Source organism: Panthera leo, chromosome A1 (assembly GCF_018350215.1).
Source record: "Panthera leo isolate Ple1 chromosome A1, P.leo_Ple1_pat1.1, whole genome shotgun sequence".
Lineage (NCBI taxonomy): Eukaryota > Metazoa > Chordata > Mammalia > Carnivora > Felidae > Panthera > Panthera leo.
The window spans coordinates 117,003,031-117,026,009 of NC_056679.1; the positions used below are offsets into that span (position 1 = coordinate 117,003,031).

The 22,979-nt window shown below is 39.1% G+C and overlaps 3 protein-coding genes across 5 annotated transcripts in view; all 3 read left to right on the plus strand.

Annotated features, from left to right (window-relative positions):
- Window positions 1-19,121, plus strand: part of PCDHB3 (protocadherin beta 3) — a 31,808-nt gene extending 12,687 nt beyond the window's left edge. Inside the window, exon 2 of the mRNA XM_042937394.1 lies at window positions 18,375-19,121. Within this exon, the coding sequence (XP_042793328.1) occupies window positions 18,375-18,386 (12 nt within the window). The 3' untranslated portion in view covers window positions 18,387-19,121. The remainder of the gene's footprint in view (window positions 1-18,374) is intronic.
- On the plus strand, window positions 112-22,978 carry PCDHB4 (protocadherin beta 4). Of its 2 annotated transcripts, none has more exons than XM_042937364.1 (2): window positions 112-2,976; window positions 22,489-22,978. In XM_042937364.1, the coding sequence occupies exons 1-2, from the start codon at window positions 696-698 to the stop codon at window positions 22,530-22,532; spliced, it is 2,325 nt and encodes a 774-aa protein (XP_042793298.1). In that variant the 5' UTR covers window positions 112-695; the 3' UTR covers window positions 22,533-22,978. The 2 variants fall into 2 exon arrangements, with proteins under 2 accessions (XP_042793298.1, XP_042793294.1); XM_042937360.1 differs by lacking the exon at window positions 22,489-22,978 and adding an exon at window positions 4,046-4,221.
- Window positions 11,235-18,458, plus strand: LOC122219119 (protocadherin beta-5). 2 transcript variants are annotated; one of them, XR_006202268.1, is made up of 2 exons: window positions 11,235-14,228; window positions 18,375-18,458. XR_006202268.1 is itself a non-coding variant. In XM_042937372.1 (2 exons), the coding sequence occupies exon 1, from the start codon at window positions 11,747-11,749 to the stop codon at window positions 14,132-14,134; it is 2,388 nt and encodes a 795-aa protein (XP_042793306.1). In that variant the 5' UTR covers window positions 11,235-11,746; the 3' UTR covers window positions 14,135-14,152; window positions 18,375-18,457. The 2 variants fall into 2 exon arrangements, 1 of the variants encoding a protein (XP_042793306.1); XM_042937372.1 differs by having other exon boundaries at window positions 11,235-14,152; window positions 18,375-18,457.
- Window position 22,979: the final 1 nt, after the last annotated feature.

The following is a 22,979-nucleotide window of genomic DNA, read 5'->3' on the forward strand; positions in this document are numbered from 1 at the left end:
CAACTATATTACTATTTGTACCAGTGTAGCGACATAGAAACTTTCCTTTGAAAAATAGTCTCCCTGAGACCTTGTGATACAGAACACCTTAACAAGCTTTTGCATCATCATTAATTCCTCACATACTTGGAAATAAACAAATGTAACTATTATGAATTATAATTTTATGAGAATTTATATCCCCTGGTTAGATTATGCAAAGGGAAAATGGAATTCTTTGAAGTTACACTGATTAGAATGTGGGGAGATCAGGGTATACTGCTTTGTGCTCACAATTTCTCTAGCTCATGCAATATAATGAAGTAACCTTATATATTATGCAATTGGATGGAATAACAAGGTTTGTAAAAGTTATATACACCTTAAAAAATAGTTTACATTTGGACCCTTAACAAAATATGCTTTGACTTGAAAATATTAATTTCCCAATCAAGACGCAGGGTGGCGCTGCAGGCTAAGACTGTGAATAAAGAGCTGTAAAAAGCTCCGTATTCCTTTGTTGCAAAAAGGAATCAAATACACGGAAGAAGCTTTGCCAGCCGTACTGGGTTACCAGCGAGTTTGGGCTGCGATAAACGAATTTAAGATTAAAGGCAACTTTGTGAGGATTCTGCCAAACAAGAAACCAGAATTTAGTATCTCCAGTTTTTTTGTGGTTGCTAGGAAGGTTTGGATGTAAGCGCCCGGACTCCAACATGAAGACGCCAGGGAGAATTCAACCAAACAGGCAAGTGGTGGCCTTTATTTTGATGGTGTTCTTGTCCCAGGCTTGCCCTGAGCCTATTCGTTATTCTGTGATAGAAGAAACAGAGAGTGGCTCCTTTATAGCCCATCTGGCCAAAGATCTGGGCCTGGGAATTGGGGAACTGACCGCTAGGTCAGCCCGGGTGGTGTCTGACGATGACAAGCAGCGCTTGCAACTGGATCGTCAGACTGGAGATTTGCTTTTGAGAGAGAAAATAGACCGGGAAGAACTATGTGGCTCTGTTGAACCGTGTGTACTGCATTTCCAAGTGTTGCTGGAAACGCCGGTGCAATTTTTTGAAGGAGAATTATCAATCCAGGACATAAATGACCACTCCCCAGTATTCCCGACTGGGGAAATGCTCTTGAAAATACCGGAGAACAGCCAGCCAGGGACTCTGTTTCCGTTGAAATTAGCTCAGGATTTGGATGTGGGTAGCAATGGCCTTCAAAAGTACACTATCAGCCCCAATTCTTATTTTCATGTTCTAACTCGAAATCATAGTGAGGCCAAGAAATACCCAGATTTGGTGCAGGACAAAGCGCTGGATCGAGAGGAGCAGCCTGCGTTCAGCTTAACCCTCATAGCACTGGATGGTGGATCTCCACCTAAGTCTGGCACCATCACAGTGCGAATCCTGATCACAGACGTCAATGACAATGCTCCAGAGTTTGTGCACACCCCATATGAAGTACAGGTCTTGGAAAACAGCTCCCTAGACTCCCCAGTACTTAGTGTCTCAGCTAAAGATATAGATTCTGGAAACTTCGGGAGTGTTTCCTACGGCTTTTTCCAAGCATCAGATGAAATTAAACAAACTTTCTCAATTAATGAAGTCACAGGAGAAATCCGACTGACAAAGAAACTGGATTTTGAACACATTAAATCTTACCACGTAGAAATTGAGGCCATAGATGGCGGAGGCCTTTCTGGAAAAGGCACTGTAGTCATACACGTGGTGGATGTGAACGACAATGCCCCTGAGCTTACCATATCTTCACTCACCAACTCCATCCCAGAAAATGCTCCTGAGACTGTAGTGTCTATCTTCAGAATTCGAGATAGAGACTCTGGAGACAATGGAAAGATGATTTGCTCTATCCCAGATAATCTGCCGTTCCTTCTGAAACCGACTTTCAAGAATTTCTACACGCTGGTAACGGAGAGTCCCCTCGACAGAGAGAGCAGAGCCGAATACAACATCACCATCACGGTCACCGACTTGGGGACCCCCAGGCTGAAAACGCAGCACAACATAACCGTGACGGTCTCCGACGTCAACGACAACGCCCCCGCCTTCAGCCAAACCACCTACACCCTGCGCGTCCGCGAAAACAACAGCCCCGCCCTGCACATCGGCAGCGTGAGCGCCACGGACAGGGACTCGGGCGCCAACGCCCAGGTCACCTACTCGCTGCTGCCGCCCGCGGACCCGCAGCTGCCCCTGGCCTCCCTGGTGTCCATCAACGCGGACAACGGGCAGCTGTTCGCGCTCAGGTCCCTGGATTACGAGGCGCTGCAGGCGTTCGAGTTCGGCGTGCGCGCGGCCGACCGCGGCTCGCCCGCGCTCAGCAGCCAGGCGCGGGTGCGCGTGCTGGTGCTGGACGACAACGACAACGCGCCCTTCGTGCTGTACCCGCCGCAGAACGGCTCTGCGCCCTGCACCGAGCTGGTGCCCAGGGCGGCCGAGGCGGGCTACCTGGTGACCAAGGTGGTGGCGGTGGACGGCGACTCGGGCCAGAACGCCTGGCTGTCGTACCAGCTGCTCAAGGCCACGGAGCCCGGGCTGTTCGGCGTGTGGGCGCACAACGGCGAGGTGCGCACGGCCCGGCTGCTGAGCGAGCGCGACGCCGTCAAGCACAGGCTGGTGGTGCTGGTCAAGGACAATGGCGAGCCGCCGCGCTCGGCCAGCGTCACGCTGCACGTGCTGCTGGTGGACGGCTTCTCGCAGCCCTACCTGCCGCTCCCGGAGGTGGCGGCGGCCGAGGCGCGGGCCGACCCGCTCACCGTCTACTTGGTCGTGGCCTTGGCGTCCGTGTCGTCGCTCTTCCTGTTCTCGGTGCTGGTGTTCGTGGCGGTGCGGCTGTGCAGGCGGAGCCGGGCGGCGTCTGCGGGTCGCTGCTCGGGGCCCGAGGGCCACTTTCCGGGCCCCCTGGTGGACGTCAGTGGCGCGGGGACGCCTTCGCAGAGCTACCAGTATGACGTGTGTCTGACGGGAGACCCTAGGACTGGTGAGTTCAAATTCCTGAAGCCGATATTTCCCAACCTCTTGGTTGAAGACACTGAGAGAGAAATAAAAGAAAACCCCAACTGCAGGAATAGCTTTGTATTCAGTTAAGGATTGTATTTGGTCAAGTCAGCCTCTCCTTAATTTTGGTCAACCTAACTCCCATTGCAACACCTTTCTTTTAAAAAAGTTTGTTGTCTAAATATGTGCACCTCTATTCCAAACCTATGGGTGTCCCTGATTGTGCCAAATTTTTCTCCTTTTATTAATATTCATTGGACTTGGCATTTTTAGTTAACTGATTAAGTATGTATATTCTCCATATTTGATCTTCTCTTGGTGATTAATCTTTCCATAACTATAAATTACTCAAGTAGCATAAGAAGAAATTTTATTTAAATCAACTTCTTAATGTCTTAAAGCTTTTATGTAATTATGCATTTCTCTATATTTGTGGTGTTTGTCTTTACCGTTAACTTTATCTGTAGAGTGTTTGAAATACCTAGGCTTTGTTCATTGCTCTCCAGGCTCCTCCCTGAATAACCATAAGCATATAACATTTGTATCTCTCAGATTGTACATAAACATGCACTTCCATTAAAATATTAATACACTAAAATTGTGACTTTCTGTTTTGCACACCATGTATGCTAGAATTTAAAAAATGTATTTGATCGATACTTACATGGCACACTGTATGTATTCCATAAATACTAATAATAAATTTTAAAAATTATTCTCATAAATAATTGAAGAGAAAAATCTTCTATAATTTGGTATCAGGTTCACTAAACAAAACTAAGTCACTACTTGGTAAAATCCTTTATAACTATTTCAGAACCTTAAGTACACCTTAGATCCTTTCAAAGGATGCAAAACAGGAAAGGCATCATTACTTCCTTGTCCTTCCTTTTCCTCTGTAAATAAAAGTTCAAGTATAATGTATATTTCTTTTGGTTTTCCTGCAGCTTCTCCTCACCTTTCAAAAGAAAGAATTTCTTCTGAGTTTCTCTTATCCTATTCAGGTTTGATTATTGGCTGGTACAAGATTTTCACTTTAAATTACTTTGCAGACATGAACATCCGTTATCAACCAAATAATTATTTACCTTTGATGTCCAAGTTATCTTCTCTTCAATGTAGCTTTGAGGTATTTTATTTCAATTTATCAGTTTTATGTTAAACTTTCATTGTAAGAAATAAGCATTATTTTGTCATTTTGGACAATAAGAACAGAAATAGAAATTAAATAAGAATGAACTTATCTTTTTTTTTTTTTTTTTTTTTTTTTTTTTTTTAAATTTTTTTTTTCAACGTTTTTTATTTATTCTTGGGACAGAGAGAGACAGAGCATGAACGGGGGAGGGACAGAGAGAGAGGGAGACACAGAATCGGAAACAGGCTCCAGGCTCCGAGCCATCAGCCCAGAGCCTGACGCGGGGCTCGAACTCACGGACCGTGAGATCGTGACCTGGCTGAAGTCGGACGCTTAACCGACTGCGCCACCCAGGCGCCCCAAGAATGAACTTATCTTAAGTGTAATTGTTTTATGTTGTGTTCAGTAAGCCTAGTAAGCTGATCATGTGGTTTCCAACTAAATTTATATGGATATAAGTATAAGACCTCTTAGTTGAACTTTTGGTACAATGTGAGCAATTAAAGAGTCTGTTTTGTAGTCTAAATATTTTTAAATCTCATGGGTCATTCTACTGGAATTTAATTACTTGTACTTATTAACCTTGAATTACTTTTTTCTCTAAGGGTAAAGTGACATAAAAAGGGGAATTACTGGTTAAGTTATTCTTGAAACATAACTTTTAGCCTTCATCCAGTCTAAAAATTGAAATGAGAAAGCAATAAAAATGAGAACAAAATTAAGCACAAGTATATATGGACATAAATTTGGTAGTCAACTTTAACAACTACTGATTAGCTATTATATGAATAGCTTTATGTATGGTGACAAGAAATCTGACTGAACTGTTTATTAGCTATTATATGAATAGCTTTATGTATGATGACAAGAAATCTGACTGAAGCTTTCACCAGTGTATTTCACCATTATGAAAATCCAAGTTGACTTTCTCTCTCTCTCTCTCTCTCTCTCTCTCTCTCTCTCTCTCTCTCTTTTTGTTTATGTCAGGAAATTCCCAATTGTATAATTGCCCAAATGAGACTGGCTAAATAAACACCCAGAACCCACCTTTATGAATTTGTAGGTAAATTTGTGAATTACTTTGTATATTATTTTATGGATTTCTGTATGTATTCATAAAGCACAGATCATTCTTTACCATAAAGCATAGGTCATTCCTTACACCAGACTTTGAAAATCAGTCATTATAATTTAGTAGTAAATATGATCCAAATAACTTGCACAAATGCCTACATTATGAAAAATTGGCCAGTTCTATTGTTGCAAAACAAAAATAAAGAATGGAGGCCAAATATCTTGATAACATTGTTCATTTCAATTCTATGTTTCTCACATGTTTCTGTTATAAGTGCATCCTTTTCCCAGTGTTATTGATAAATAATTGAGAAATAATTTCATTATTAATAATATTAATAATTTTCATTGAGAAATAATTTACAGCACTGTAAATTTAAGGTGTACAGCATGATGCTTTGAATTACACATATTGTGAAATGATTACCACAATAGGTTCAACTAACTTCTATCTTATACATACATCTTTTACAGTTACTTTACTGTTTTTAGGCACAGCATTTGGTCAGTTTAACATATGCTGTTTTGGGGGCAGAAATTTTACTGAAGGCATTGTATAGGACTTTACAACCACTTTAAGGACCCCTCTTCCTTTACTACCAAAGTTACAAAATACAGATTTTAAAAAGCCTGAGGTTAAAAGTTATACACTTATTTGGTGGAATTCTGCTTACAGGTAGACTGGATGTATTATCTAACAGCAGAAACAACCACAAAAACTCGTTAAAATTCAGAAATTATCTGTTGGAAGCAACAGACAGCAGGTGTTATAATAAGAACAGAAAGGGCTAAGATTTCTGAAAAGGAGAATCCTCTAGTTGTGAACCGACTTCTACAGTCGATTTGCCCTTGAGGAAATTTGCTAAGTCTTAGAACAGACAAAAGACTCTTGCTAGGGGTAGAGCACATTCATTAGCCTTCCGCAGACTGGAAGATTCAAGCTCAAGGCCAGTTTTCCCCTCAGGATACTTGTCAAACTCAGGGACATTCCATTTAGTCTTTTAGAAGACTAAAAACCTAAGTAAAAAAAAAAATCTCTGAATAGCAGAGTGCACTTTTGATAGTCTTGATGCGTAAAGATTAGGGTTTAGAAACTGCCATGGGAAGGGACTGTGGACAATACACTAAGTTCTGAACTGGTAATTCTGGAGGGTTAGGTGTTATTAGGACTGCAAAGCAGCTTGACTAATTACAGTGCCTGTTTGGATTAAGGAAATTGGATTTCACATGATTGAAGTTAATGGGAAAAGGTGAACTCTTTTTGGAAAAAGATAATATCATCTGGATCCTGGACAGCTTTTTACATAAATATTGAGAATTCAATAAAAAAACTACTAGGAAGACATACAAAAAACTGGTTGACATGAAAAAAACCTAGAGAAAAAACAGACAATACAAACAGATACTAGAATTTACTGACAATGATGTTAAAATAAGTATGACTAATAGATTGTAAAGAATAGAGAAAATAGGGGCACCTGGGTGTCTCAGTCAGTTAAGTGTCCGACTTCAGCTCAGGTCATGATCTCACAGTCTGTGAGTTCGAGCCCCGCGTCAGGCTCTGTGCTGACAGCTCGGAGCCTGGAGCCTGCTTCAGCTTCTGAGTCTCTCTCCCTCTCTTCCCCTCCTCTGCTTATGCTGTGTCTCTCTCTGTCTCAAAAATAAATAAAAACATTTTTAAAAATTTTTAAAAAAAGAATAGAGAAAACAAAAGAGAATTTCACCAGAGAATTGATATTTAAAATAGAAATTCATTACAGAACAGAAAAATATAATATCTGAAATTAAAAGCTATTAAGGTAGTTTATGACTTAGTAGATATAAAGGAATACAGGATTAATGAATGAAAGACAGACCAATATAAAATATCCAAAAATCAGCATAGGAAAAAATATTGAAAAATACAGAAACATATATGGCCTTTTGTTGCAACGTGGATGGAACTGGAGTGTTATGCTAAGTGAAATAAGTCATACAGAGAAAGATACCATATGTTTTCACTTATGTGGATACTGAGAAACTTAACAGAAGACCATGGGGGAGTGGAAGGGGGAAAAATTACAGAGAGGGAAGGAGGCAAACCATAAGAGACTCTTAAAAACTGAGAATAAACTGAGGGTTGTTGGGGGATGGGCAGTAGGGGAAAGTGGATGATGGACAATGAGGAGAGCACCTGTTGGGATGAACACTGGGTTTTGTATGGAAACCAATTTGACAATAAATTTCATATAAAAAAGAAAGAAAGATACAGAAAAGAACATAATTGACAAGTGAGACATAATGAAAAACTCTAATATACATAGGATTGTAATCCTAAAAGGAGAAGAGATACTAGGAATGGAGAATAAGCAATGTTTGAAGAGATAATGACGAAGAATTTGTACAAATCCTTCATCACCCAAAATGCTCAGGGAAACCCAGTCAATAGAAATAAAATACAGGGGCACCTGGGTGGCTCAGTTGGTCAAGCCTCTGACTTTGGCTCAGGTCATGATCTTATGGTTCGGTTCATGAGTTCCAGCTCCGTGTTGGGCTCTGTGCTGACAGGTCAGAGCCTGGAGCCTGCTTCAGATTCTGTGTCTCCTCTCTCTGCCCCTCCCATGCTCCCATGTCTGTCTGTCTGTCTCTCTCTCTCTCTCTCTCTCTCTCAAAAATAAACATTAAAAAATTTTAAAAAGAGAGAGAAATAAAATACAAAATACAACTAGGAAATATCATAGGAAAACTGCTGAAGACCAGCGTCAAGGAGAAAATCTTAAAAGCAACCACATAAAAATGACACATTACTCTTAAAGGAGCAACAGTAAAATGGAGAGCTGGCTTTTCAACATAAATCATGAAACCAAAAGACAAAGAAATGAGGTCTTTAAGGTCGTGGGAAAAAGAAACCAGATTAGCACTCTTCTATCATCAGAAAATATCCTTCAAAAATAAAGTTTTCAAACAGATAAAAACCAAGAGAATTAATGATAGTCACATTTGCACCAAAACAAATGTTTTTAGTAGAATTCACTGGGTAGAGGGAGAACAGTCCTAAAGGAATCAGACTTGCAGGAAGAAACGAAGAGCAACAGGAAGAATAAATACAAATTAATATTGATTATACGAGGCAAAAACAGTTTCTTAAAAGATTTAAAATATATACAAGATTTAAATTCATGACAACAATAATGTAAAGGGGAAGATGATATAGATACAGTCGATGGGTTCTAAGAATGATCATGGAAGTAGTAAAATTAAAAAGTTTGTATCAGACTCTTGTAGATCAAAGATACATGCTTTAATCTGTAGGATAATTACTACAAAATTAACTAAAAAACTAACTGAAGGAAAATGAAAAATAACAAATATCTGAATAGTCTAAAAAGAACAAAACTTTAGGGACAAATAGAAAAAAATAGATGGTAAATATAAATAGAGAATTATCAAATATTACATCAATCGTGGTTAGATTAAATAATTAATTAAACAACCAAAAGTTTTCAGACTATGGGGCGCCTGGGTGACAGTTTGTTCAGCATCTGACTCCTGATTTCCACTCCAGTCATGATCTCAATGTTTATGAGTTTGAGCGACATGTCAGGCTCTGTGCTGACAGTGCAGAGCCTGCTTGGGATTCTGTCTCTCCCTTTCCCTGACCCTCCCCCGCTTGTGCTCTCTCTTTCTCTCTCTCTAAATAAACTTTAAAAAATGACATGATTGTACATATAAAAAGTCGTAAAGAATCACTTGATGATTAGGCTTAATAAATAAACTAGTTAGCAATTCCACTGGTTATAAGGTAGCATAAAATATAAATTGTATTTCTGATAGCAACAAAAATCCTAAAATTAAAAATCTTAAGTATAATTTACAATAGTTTAAAAAATATCAATTATCTAGAAACTAACAGAATATGTGTAAGACTTATATACTGAAAAACTATAAAATATTGAGAAAGGTTAAAGATCTAAATAAATAGAGGATATATAATTTTCAATAGTTGGAAGACTCAATGTTGGGAATATGTCAATTATCCCCAGTCTATAGATGGAATAAAATTCTAAACAAAATTTCAGCAGATTTCTTTGTAAAAATTGACAGGCCAAATCTAGAGATTATATAGAAATGCAAAGGGACAAGAAGAACCAAAACAATCTTGAAGAAAAAGAATGAAAGTGGAGGACTTATTTATTAAGTAATTTCTATACCTGACATGGGGCCTGAACTCACAACCCTGAGATCAAGAGTCACAAGCATTTCTGACAGACCCAGCCAGATGCCCCAATAATAATGACTATTATAAAGCTATAGTAATTAAGAAAATATGGTATTGCAGGATAAATTAAGGGAAAAATGGAAAGAAGAGTCTTGAATAGACCTATGGTCACCTGATTTATAACAAAAATGACACTTCAAAAACAAAGGGGAATGAAACTTCTCAAAGGATAGTGCAAAATCTGGATATTTTTATGAAAAATGATGTAACCCTAACTTCATATGAAAAAAATTCTGGAATACTATAGCTCTAAATGTGAAAGGTAAAGCAATTGATTTTTCAAAAACGCCATACAAGAATATTTCCATGACCTTGAGATGTGCAAAGGTTTCAAGAGAACACAAAAAAGTGTTTTTTTTAATGTTTATTTATTTTGAGAGAGAGAGTGAGTGCAGGAGCGGGGGGGGGGGGGGGTGCAGAGAGAGAAGAGAGAATTCCAAGCAGACTCCATGCCCAGCATGGAGCCAGACTAGGGGCTCATTCCAACAGACCATGAGATCATGACCTGAACCAAAAACAAGAGTGGGATACTTAACTGATTGAGCCACCCCAAGAACACAAAAAGTCTTAAAACCATAAATTAAAAAATATTGATAAATTAGACTAAAAATAAGAAGTTTTGTTCATCAAAGATAGCACAAGAGAACTAAAATGCAAGCCATAGAGTAGGAGAAGATATTTGCCATACTTACTTCTGAAAAAGTGCTTATACTCAGAATATAATAAGGAACTTCTAAAGATTGATAAGAAAAAAAGGCAAATGCCCTAAATAGGTAGATAGATTAATTAATCAAGGAGTTGCTAATTAAAGTTACAATATGATATCACTACACACTCATCAGGGTGGTTAAAATTAAAAGACAATATCAAGTGTTGACAAGGACATGGAACAACTGAAACTGTCATTCTTTGCTGGTTTTCATGGAACCACATTTGTAAACTTTTGCAATATCTGTTAAAGCTAAATATATATTCATGTCTTATAACACAGAAGTCTAAGTCGTAGGAATATATTCAACATAAATGCTCCCATAGACACTAAAAGACATGTTCAAGAATGTTCATAGCAGCACTATCCAAAATACCCTCAAACTGGAGCACCCAATCAATTGGAGAATAAACAAATAGTAGTACAGTCATACAATAGAATAATATAAAGCACTGAGAATAAAATTAATTAGGATAGTGTGTAACAGATGAATTTTACAAACATAATGTTGAGTAAAAGAAGCCAAACATAAAAGAGAAATACTCCATAAGTCCATTTGTATAAAAGTTAAAAAAAAAGAGGGGTGCTTGGGTAGGTCAGTCGGTTAAGCGAACGACTTCGGCTAAGGTCAAGATCTCGCGGTCCCTGAGTTCGAGCCCTGCGTCGGGCTCTGTGCTGACTGCTCAGAGTCTGGAGCCTGTTTCAGATTCTGTGTCTCCCTCTCTCTCTGACCCTCCCCCGCTCATGCTCTGTCTCTCTCTGTCTCAAAAATAAACGTTAAAAAAAAGTTAAAAAAAAGAAACGAATCTATGATAATAGAAGTCAGAAGCATGCTTACATTTAGCAGGGAGGGTGATGAGCACACAAAAACAGAAGGGGGCTTCAAGGGTTTTGGTAACAGTTTTAATTTAGGTTCTACTTATACAAGTGTGCTCACTTCATGAAAATGTATTGAGTTGTACACTTAGAATGTGTACCCTTTTCTGATATATATTTCAAAATAGTGACTTTTTAAAAATTGTAAACTTTTGTAAACATCAGTTATCACTTATTTCTTAAATATAATCAAACCCACAAGAGAAAGTTTCTTCTCAAAATGTATTTTATGAGGAACACTAATATATCATTTCAGTTTGTTCTGAAAAGTGTTCTTTTACTGAAAGCTAACCCAACAGATATTTCTTTAGAACTTCCACTACTTAAGAACTGGAGAAACGATCGGGCGCACTTCTGTGACTTAAAAGGACATTGGTATGACAACAGTTATAATTTGGAATGAAATGACAAATACTATATGCAATAGTAAATAAGGACGCCTGGTGGCGCTGCAGGCTAGGAGTATGAATGAAAAGCTCTGTGACTATGCCGGACGCCATTAAGCTGGGACTCAGAATAATGAATGCTTCCTGAAAGACGGAAGTATTTTAGGTAAGATCTAGGGGCAGATGTCTTCAGAGAGGACATCATTCTAGGGCGAGTCAGTCAGAAAGATCTAATTCAAGGTTATTTAACCAAATCATCTGGGTCGACCGTATACAGAGGTGAAGAAACTGCACCACATGAATTTGGTCTGAACAATGGAGACAGCGCTAGCAAAAACGCCACAGAAAAGGCAAGTTCTCTTTCTTACTATATTGATGCTTTTGTGGGAGGCTGGCTGTGACTCAATTAGGTATTCCATTCCAGAAGAAACAGAAAGTGGCTCCTTTGTGGCCAACCTGGCAAAGGACCTGGGGCTCAGGGTGGGGGAACTAGCTACTCGAGGCGCGCGAATCCATTACAAAGGAAACAAACAGCTCTTGGAACTGGATGTAGAAACCGGGAATTTGCTGCTATATGAAAAACTAGACCGGGAGGTGCTGTGCGGAGTGACAGATCCCTGTATACTGTACTTCCAGTTATTACTGGAAAACCCAGTGCAGTTTTTTCAGGCTGATCTGCAGCTCACAGATATAAATGACCATTCCCCAGAGTTCCTAGACAAGGAAATGCTCCTCAAAATCCCAGAAAGCGTTCAGCCTGGGACTGTATTTCCTTTGAAAATAGCTCAGGACTTTGACATAGGTAGCAACACTGTTCAGAACTACACAATCAGCCCCAACTCCCATTTTCATGTTGTCACTCATAATCGCGGAGATGGCAGAAAATACCCAGAGCTCATGCTGGACAAATCGCTGGACCGGGAGGAGCAGTCTGAACTCAGTTTAACCCTTACGGCGCTGGATGGTGGGGATCCACCTAGGTCCGGGACCACTGCAGTCCGTATTGAAGTCGTGGACATCAATGATAATGCCCCTGCGTTTTTACAGTCGCTCTATGAGGTACAGGTCCCGGAGAACAGCCCCCCAAACTCCTTAGTTGTCGTTGTCTCTGCCCAAGATTTAGATGCAGGAACATATGGGAATGTACGCTACACTCTATTCCAAGGCAATCAAGTTATTCAACCATTTGTAGTAGACGAAATAACAGGAGAAATTCATCTGAAAAAGGCATTGGATTTCGAGGCAACTCGATACTATAACGTGGAAATTGCAGGCACAGACGGTGGGGGCCTTTCAGGAAAATGCACTGTAGCTATAGAAGTTGTGGATGTGAATGACAACGCCCCCGAACTGACCATGTCAACGCTCACAAGCACAACCCCAGAAAACTCCCCAGAGACTGTAGTTGCTGTTTTCAGTGTTTCTGATCCGGACTCCGGGGACAACGGTAGGATGGTTTGCTCCATCCAGAACGATCTTCCCTTTCTCTTGAAACCCACATTCAAGAACTTTTACACCCTAGTTACAGAAAAGCCACTGGACAGAGAAAGCCAAGCCGAGTACAACATCACCATCACCGTCACCGACTTGGGGACCCCCAGGCTGAAAACGCAGCACAACATAACCGTGACGGTCTCCGACGTCAACGACAACGCCCCCGCCTTCAGCCAAACCACCTACACCCTGCGCGTCCGCGAGAACAACAGCCCCGCCCTGCACATCGGCAGCGTGAGCGCCACGGACAGGGACTCGGGCGCCAACGCCCAGGTCACCTACTCGCTGCTGCCGCCCGCGGACCCGCAGCTGCCCCTGGCCTCCCTGGTGTCCATCAACGCGGACAACGGGCAGCTGTTCGCGCTCAGGTCCCTGGATTACGAGGCGCTGCAGGCGTTCGAGTTCGGCGTGCGCGCGGCCGACCGCGGCTCGCCCGCGCTCAGCAGCCAGGCGCGGGTGCGCGTGCTGGTGCTGGACGACAACGACAACGCGCCCTTCGTGCTGTACCCGCCGCAGAACGGCTCTGCGCCCTGCACCGAGCTGGTGCCCAGGGCGGCCGAGGCGGGCTACCTGGTGACCAAGGTGGTGGCGGTGGACGGCGACTCGGGCCAGAACGCCTGGCTGTCGTACCAGCTGCTCAAGGCCACGGAGCCCGGGCTGTTCGGCGTGTGGGCGCACAACGGCGAGGTGCGCACGGCCCGGCTGCTGAGCGAGCGCGACGCCGTCAAGCACAGGCTGGTGGTGCTGGTCAAGGACAATGGCGAGCCGCCGCGCTCGGCCAGCGTCACGCTGCACGTGCTGCTGGTGGACGGCTTCTCGCAGCCCTACCTGCCGCTCCCGGAGGTGGCGGCGGCCGAGGCGCGGGCAGACCCGCTCACCGTCTACTTGGTCGTGGCCTTGGCGTCCGTGTCGTCGCTCTTCCTGTTCTCGGTGCTGGTGTTCGTGGCGGTGCGGCTGTGCAGGCGGAGCCGGGCGGCGTCTGCGGGTCGCTGCTCGGGGCCCGAGGGCCACTTTCCGGGCCACCTGGTGGACGTCAGCGGCGCGGGGACGCTGTCCCAGAGCTACCAGTATGAGGTGTGTCTGCAGGGAGGCTCGGAGACTAGTGAGTTCAAGTTCTTGAAGCCGATTATCCCGAACTTCCCTCCCCAGGGCATTGGAAAGGAAATGGAGGAAAACGCCACCTTCCGGAATAGCTTTGGATTCAATTAGGGATCTGATCACAATGCCGTGAGTTTTGTCATTTATCTCTAATTTCCCCAAATACCGAGTTTGAGAGCGTCATGGAGAAAAATCCCACCTTCAGGTATGATTTCCCTGAATTTATCCTTTTCAACTTTATCTTGCCCAATTTTGGGAAAACTGAATTCTCTGTCACTGCATCTTTGTATACACAGTGCCATCCCAAATCTATGCATGCTGTTGACTTTCCTAAAATGTTTGCTTTTGATGGTATTTGTCAGGATAAGCTGTCTTAATGAAATCAAATACTGTTTTTCTCTGTATTCTGTCCATTCTGTTTCATCACACTGTTTTTGATGCTAAATAGCAAAAATAAAAAGGTTTTACATAATTTTATTTTGTTTTCAAAGGAATACATGCAAATGATAATGAATGTAATATGTGAGAAAACTTGACAAAAAGCAACAATGTTCTAACTACTCTTCTTTCCTAGCTTTCATCCATACTGGCAAACATTTTTTAAACAATTTTTATTGAATTATACATACAGAAAAGGGAACGAATCATAATTTCAATGTGTTTTCAGAAAGTTAACATACTTGGTACCAGCATCTTGGTGGTTAGTAATGAAACGTTACTAACATTTCAGGTGCCACACAAATTACCCCTTAAAGTCACTACCAGCCCAAGTATAACAATATCCTGACTTCCAATACTATGATTTACTTTTGCCTGTTTTGAATTTATATAATTGGAATAGTAGAGTATGAACTGCTTTGTGTCTGGCTGATTTCACTCAACATTATGTTTATGATATTTGTCCATGACAATGCTTTTAATTTTAGTTTTTCATTCTCATTGCTGTATAGTATTCCACTGTATGAATATTTTACAATTTATGACCCATCCCACTATAGACGGATATTTGGGTTGGTGCACAGTTTGCCTGTTTGAATAGTACTACTTTGAACATTCTCATACACGTCCTTTGGCAAACATGTATATGCATTTCTGTTGGTATATACCTAGGGGTGAAATTGCTGCTCATTTAGTAAGTACATGTTCCCTTTTTGTAGATTCTTCCAAATAGTTTCCAAAGTGGTTGTACCAGTTTACACTGCTCTCAGTACTGTCTGGATGTACCAGTTCCTCCATATTTTTGCCAACACTTTCATTTTATCCCATTGGAAAGTACCTTTAAACCTTTTATTTCTAGTCCTTCTTATATTCTTTTTTTATTACTAAAGAATATGTTTGTAACCTTTTCATAAAGTCTAAACAATTTCCTTAATTTTCGGCTACTGTTGTCTAGTACCTAGCACACTTAAAACTTCTCTCATTCATCCTTTACATAGAGCTCTGTCACTATTTTCCAGTACTTCCCTGAACAAGCTGAAACCCTCCACTTATTGTTCATAACAACAGTTCCTTTCATTTACTTGTCTGACAGAAAAAATACAATTCTTATTTTTTTCTCTTACTTCTTTCTCCCTTACACTTTACAACTTCTGTCAAATTAACTTACACTTTTATATAGTCCAGATTGATGACATTTTTACTCTATAACCATAGCTAAGAATAGAATTCCCCCCTTTTGTCTGTATATCTGTTGTAGAATCTGAAATCAATATTAAAAATTCACTTTTAATGACCATTATATTATGAATGCCCTGTACCCAAAGATCACAAGGACACACTGGATCAGAACAAAGCTGAGTTTATTGACTTGTTGTAACAAGGGAGACTGCACGTTCTGGGAAAGCTTTGGTCACCTTAGTAATAGCTCCTTAAAAAAGTATAAGGCTTTTGTTTGGTAGTTTTGCATAGGGCTCGAGGAAGTAGCCCTGGACTGGATGCTTCCAGTGAATGGGAGTAATTCTATTATAGGGTATCTTATTGAATTGTATTCAGGAAATGAGAAGAACAAAGGGAGGTTAAAATGTAATTGTTTTTTTAAAAACCAGCATTCAATCATAATCAGCCAGGACAGAGTACTCTGGGCATTGTTTTGGTTTATACAACGTTCTTGTTTTTGACTGTGCTCAAGCATGATCATGATGTCATCTTATTGCAGTTTTGTTCCATCTGATCACAATCCCTCTTTAATGATGTTGTTCTGTGAAGTTGTTTATATTCAACAGGAGATCATGGCCTATTTGTGAGTGCCACGCCAATTCCTATGTATAAGAGACTGATTTTCTTAAAATATTCATTGCACTATAAAATTCCTAGAAGAAAGCATAGGAGAAAAGCTTCATGACATTGAATTTGGTGGTGATTTCTTGGCTTTCACACCAGAAGCACATGGAACAAAGCGAAAATAGACCAATGAGACTACATCAAACTTAAAAAATTTTGTGCACCAAAGAACACCATCAACAGTGAAAAGGCAACCTATGGAATGGGAGAAAATATTTGCAAATACTATATCTGATATGGGGTTAATGTCCATAATATTTAAGAACTCCTACAACCCAACAAAAACAAAAAAATCAAATAACCTGATTAAAAAATGAGCAAAGGACTTAGATATTTCTCCAGAGATGATATGCAGATGACCAACAAACATATGAAAAAATGTTCAACATCACTAATCATCAGAGAAATGGAAATCCAAACCACAATGTAGTGTCACCCTACACACATTAGGACGACTGCTATCAAAAAAAAAAAAAAAACCAGAACATAGCAAGTGTTCAAAAGGATGTGGAGAAACTATTCCCTCCGTGCACTGTTGGTGAGATTGTAGAATGGTGCAACTGCTATAAAAACAGTATGAAGTCTTCTCAAAAAAGTGTAAAAGAGAACTTCTATATGATCTGGCAATCCCATATCTGGGTATATACCTAAAGGAATTGAAAGTAGGGTCTCAAAGATATTTGTGCACCCATGTTCATAGCAGCAGTATTCACAACTGGCCAGAGATGGAACCAACCCAAATACCCATGTATGGAATCTTAAAAAAGGAAGGGAAGCCTATCACATGCTACAACATGGATGAACTTTGAGGGCATTATTCTAAGTGAAAGAAGATAGTCACAAAAAGGCAAATACAGTATGATTCCACTTATATGATGTATCCAAGGTTGTTAAATTCATACAAACAGAAAGTAGAATGGTGCCTACCAGGGACTGGGGGAGGAGGAAAAGGAGAGTTTTTGTTTGATGGGTATAGAGTTTCAGATTTGCAAAGTGGAAACGTTCTGGAGATCTGCTTCCCAACAATGTGAATGTACTTAACACTATGGAACTGTATACCTCAAAATGGTTATGATGGTAAATTTTGTGTTACATTTTTTAACCGCAGTAAAATACATTGCTCATTGCAGAGCCATATTACTTAAGGACTGTATTTTCTGCTCCTTTGATCTACTGTTGTGTTTCCTGTGCCATTGAAAATACAGTGTTCGTAGAATCAAGATAAAATAAATTCACCATTTTATTTTATTTTACTTTACTTTAGGTTACTTTTTCTTTTTTAGAGAGAGAGCACAGAAGTGGGGGACAGAGGCACAGGGAGAGAGAGGGAGAGGGGGGGGATCCCAAGCAGGCTCCATGCTTAGCACAGAGCCTGATGTGGGGCTTGATCCCACAACCCTGGGATCATGACCTGAACAGAAATCAAGAGTCAGATTTAGCCAACTGAGCCACCCAGGTGCTACAGATTCACCATTTTAGACTCCATCAGTTGGCTTTACCATATCTTCAAATATTTCTAAATAATTCAGGTTCCCATAACTCTTGCCCGAAGCTCTCTTTCTGCTTCTGTCTAGACTAAATGATCTCTAAATGTGTACAAAACTATCATCTTGTTTTTATACCTCTCCTAGTTAAGCCCATTGTTTGATAGATTACTTATCTCCTATTTTTAAAGCCCTCTCTGTGCTACAGTATATCCTCAAGTGGATTCCTAAGAGAGGGCACATGAAAAATAAACTCTGTCTCTGCATGTCTGAAAATGCATTTAGTTTTCTTTTACACTTAATTGATGTGCTATATAGCATATATGTCATTTAATGTCCGAAAAATTCTAAAAATTCCTGCCTTTTCATATCTGGGATCATTTCATCTCTACTATTATTTCCTTAATAACTGTATTCCTAACTTTATTTTTTTCTGAGCCTTGTGTTTTGTCAGATATTGAACATTCTCAATAATATCTCTAGTTTCTTATATTTCTCCTTTATTTTACATCTTTGGTTTTTCCTCTCCATCCTCTTTTAAAGTGAGTCCCTCACTTTATTTTGAGCATTTCTGTTTCTTCCCCTAGGAGAAGTGTTGATATTTGTTGCTACAGGATGCAGGGATATCCTGGCAACTTCACAGCAGAAGAGTGACATGCTGAAAACGGGAAAAACCTCATGACGTCAAATCTGGTAATCCACACCAAATTTCTGAAAACTAAAGAGAAGGAAAAAATCTTGATGGCAGTGACAGTAGATTTCTCACCAAAAACCACGGGAGTCAGAAACAAGTGACACATATTTTTCAAGTGCTGAAAGAAAAGAAATGTTAAAAGAATCATATATCCAGTGAAAATATCTTTCAGGAAGAGAATTTGTTGCCAGTAGACCTACCCTAAAAGACTGGCTGACGGAAGTTCTCCAAACAGAAAGGAATCAATTAAAAAAAGAATCTTGGAACATCAGGAAAGAAGAACACAGTAAATAAAAATACGGTTAAATGCCATAGACATTCCTTCTCCTCTTGAGTTTTCTAAATTATGTTTGATGGTTGAATCCCAAATTATATATGATTATGTCTGATTAGTTCTAAGTATATATTGAAGAAATACTTAAGACAGCTTTAAATGGGGGAGGTTAAAGGGAGGTAAGTTTTCTACCCTTCTCTTGAACTGGTAAAATGACATATCAGTAAACTGTAATAAGTTAAGTATGGAGCAACTACTATAAAAGCTATACAGTGTGATACACCAAAAAACGCTATAGATAAAGTGGAATTCTAAAAAAGTGTTCTAATAAACTACAAGAAAAGCAGGAAAAAGAAAACAGAAACAAAAATCAGAACAAATATAAAAGAAAAAATAAAATGTCAGGCTTAGGCTCTAATATATCAGTAATTACATTTAAGGTAAATGGTCTAACATATCAGTAATTACATTTAATGCAAATGGTCTGAACACACCAATCAATACAAAGAGATTGATATAATGTGTTTAAAAATGACCAACTGTATGCTGTCTACAAGAAACTTCACTTCAAATATGATATAGGCAAGTTGAATGTAAAAAGATGGAAAACATATTATGCAAATGTTGATAAAAATGTATTAGGAGTGGCCATACTAATGTCAGATAAAGTGACATCAGAGGAAAGAAAATGACCAGAGACAGAGTAGGACATTAGGTAATGATAAAAGAGGACAGAGCATTCCTAAATACGTGTACATATTTACAAACAACAAAGGTACAAAATACGTGAAGCAAAAACTGACAAAACTGAAAGGAGAAATAGATCTACAATAAAAGTTGGATACTTCAATACAGAAAATCAGCAAGAACACAGAACCGAACACCACCCTCAACAGGATGGATCTAATCCATATTTACAGAACACCTAGCCAAAAATACCAGAATACACATTCTTTTCAAATGCTTCCCAAAAGTATGCAAGATAGACTGTGTAAACAAGGCCATACACAAACTTCAATCAATTTAAAAGAATTGAAATCATACAGTGTGGGTTCTCCATTCACAATAGAATCAAACTAAAAAATCAAACATAAAGTAACAGGAAAATCTTCAAATGCTTGAAAACGAAACATTTCTTTTTTTCTTTTTTTTCAACATTTTTTTTTTTTTTTTTTTTTGGGACAGAGAGAGACAGAGCATGAACGGGGGAGGGGCAGAAAGAGAGGGAGACACAGAATCGGAAACAGGCTCCAGGCTCCGAGCCATCAGCCCAGAGCCTGACGCGGGGCTCGAACTCACGGACCGCGAGATCGTGACCTGGCTGAAGTCGGACGCTTAACCGACTGCGCCACCCAGGCGCCCCGAAAACGAAACATTTCTAATTAATCCATGGATCAAAGGCAAAGTCTCAAGGAATATAAAAAATACATCAAGCTTAACTAAAAATGAAAAGACAACAAATTAAAATTTATAAGACACAGCTAAAGCAGTGCAGAGGGACATTTATAGCACTAAATGCATATTAGAAAAGAGGAAGGGGCTCCTGGGTGGCTCACTCGGTTAAGCGTCTTGACTCTTGATTTCAGCTCAGATCATGATCTCAGTTCGTTTATTGAGTTCCAGCCCTGCGTGGGACTCATCACTGATGGTGTGGAGCCTGTCTGGGATTCTTTTTCTCTCCTTCTCTTTCTGCCCTGCCTCTGTGCACATGTGATGTTTCTCTCTCTCTCTCTCTAAAACTTAAAAAAATTTTTTAAAGAAAAGAGGAAAAGTCCCAATCATCTAATCTCCCACCTCCAGAATCTAGAAAAATAAGAGAAAAATAACCCAAAGCAAGCAGGAGAAGCAGGAGGAAGAAAATAGTATAAATAATAGAAGAAACCAATTAAATTCCAAATAAAAATAATAGAGAAAATCAATGAAATAAAAAGTTGATTCTTTGAAAAAATAAAACTGACAGATATCTAACAAGGAAGTCTTCTTCCCCAAACATTTGAGATTTCAAATGTGTTTAGCATCAATTCCTTTATATTTTCAGACTTTTATGCATCATTTCTTTCTCCCATCAATTGAGAGGGTTCTTTAAGTGATTGCTTACATGTCTCCATCTTTGCCCTGAGTCATTGTTTTTTCTTGCATATAGTTAAATGAGATTTTAAGAGATTTATAACAAAATTAAAGAGTTCTAAGATGAACCATGAGGGTTGGTCTTTATCTTTCATTTTTAGTAAACTTGAAGAATTTTTAAAATGTATAATGGAATGAAAGGAAAACAAACATTTGTAGCATAAAAATGGAAATCAGCTTGATCAGCTATGCAATAATTATAAGCTAACTAAATAAAATTAAGTTTAATATACTTTATAATGTTTCATCAAAGTATTATTTCAGCTCTTTGATAATAATCAGTTAATCTTAATGATCTGTCACTTCACATAAGCATACACGAACATAATAAGTATTGGTATGAGTATTGGAAATGGTGTTTTTTTACATTGTTTCCCTTTACATGTTGTGTCTAGAGGAAACCAAGGTTTTGCCACCTAATTATTAAAAATAAGCTGGAATATGAGTAAGAAGGTTCCCAATGAATGAAGGAAACCTTCTATATCTTGAAAGAGTTGTGGGTTACATGGATGGATCCATTGTTAAAATGGCACAGTTAAGATTGGTGCATTTGAATTTGTGTAAATGTTACCTTAAAACAACTATACAAAAATAAACATTGACTGGGAGGCGGAGGGTGGAGGAAAAGATATAGATGAAGCAAGACAAGATGTTTTGAAGCTGGGTGATGTGTACATGGAAGTTATGCTGTTTGCCTTGTATGTACTGAACTTGTTCCACAATAAATGCTAATGAGTTATTACTTGTGAGACAAGTTGATAAATGTCAATTCAATTCTACTCTAGCAAAGCAAAACAAAAGAGAGTAAAACAGAGATGCATTCTCCTGAAAGAATCTAAAGTAATCCATTTCCATAAAAAGGCAGTTTCTTCACATACCAACTGACACCCTTGGAGGATACATTAAGATATTCTGTTCTTCTTTCTATAATAAAAAGCAATGTTCTACAAGATATTTCAGTGATCTAAACTGAGTTCTACAAATGCTTTACTGCTAGTAAAATTTGCTTTAAAATGAAAAATTATTCAGTAAGCTATCTGTGAAGATGTGTGGTGGTGCTGCAGGTCAAGAGAGTAAATAAAGGACTGCACAGATGTCAGGGATGCCGTTAAGCTGGAATCAGAATATCCACTGAAGGAAGGAAATCCTTAGGGTTGGACTAGAAATAGCTCTGTTTCAAAGAAGAAACTACACCCATATAATGTGTTTATGGTTGTTGGTTTTACTTCATCAGTTTATTTTGTCATTCATACCCTCAAGGAAATCTATTCTCAGTAACATTTATCAAGTGAACCATAGAGACTGGTCACCATAATCTTATTTTTTTATCCTTCTGGATAGATAGAGTGCTTTTTAAGTACAAAATTATTTCATATGGTCAGAGTTTAGATTTTATTTAGCTTTACTTATTTTACCTAGAGTTGAAACATTTTGAAAAAGATCCTCAGTTTTAATCTTTCATCATTTTGGCTCTTACCTGAAGTGAAGTTTGGTTGAACTCAGTTGATTTAATCTCTCAATATATATGAAATCAATCTGAAATGAAATTATGCTTGGCGCATTTTGTGTTGTTATATGTGCACTGACCCAGTTCATGTATTTTCAGGATGTTTAAAGACATGTTTTCCTATTAATCTGAACAGAAACTGAGGAGATAGAAATGGATAAAGCCATGATGAACCATCATTGAATTCTGTGGAATCCACTCAAGTGTAATTCACCTTTCACATTACCTTATTTGATGTTTATTTATAGAAACTCATGTCATCTTTGTTGTGGGAGGGTGGTAGAGGTGAATGTTTATTTTCTGCATTGCATTATGTCCTTACAACAGGATAATATATTTGGGCCTCGATTAATTACTATAGGAGTTAAATTTGATTTAAAAATTACAATAATATAAACAATCCTAATAAAAATCATGACCAATTCTACCTGTACAAAATGAAGTAAAATCCCAAGATGTGTACTCATGACAGACAATTGATTGTTGCTAGTTCCTCTTTTAAATAATTGAATTGATTAGATACTTCTATCTTAAGTATTTCTTGGCCTCAGTTTTCCTTCTAATAGCCTAATTCTTTCCTTTATTTTGCA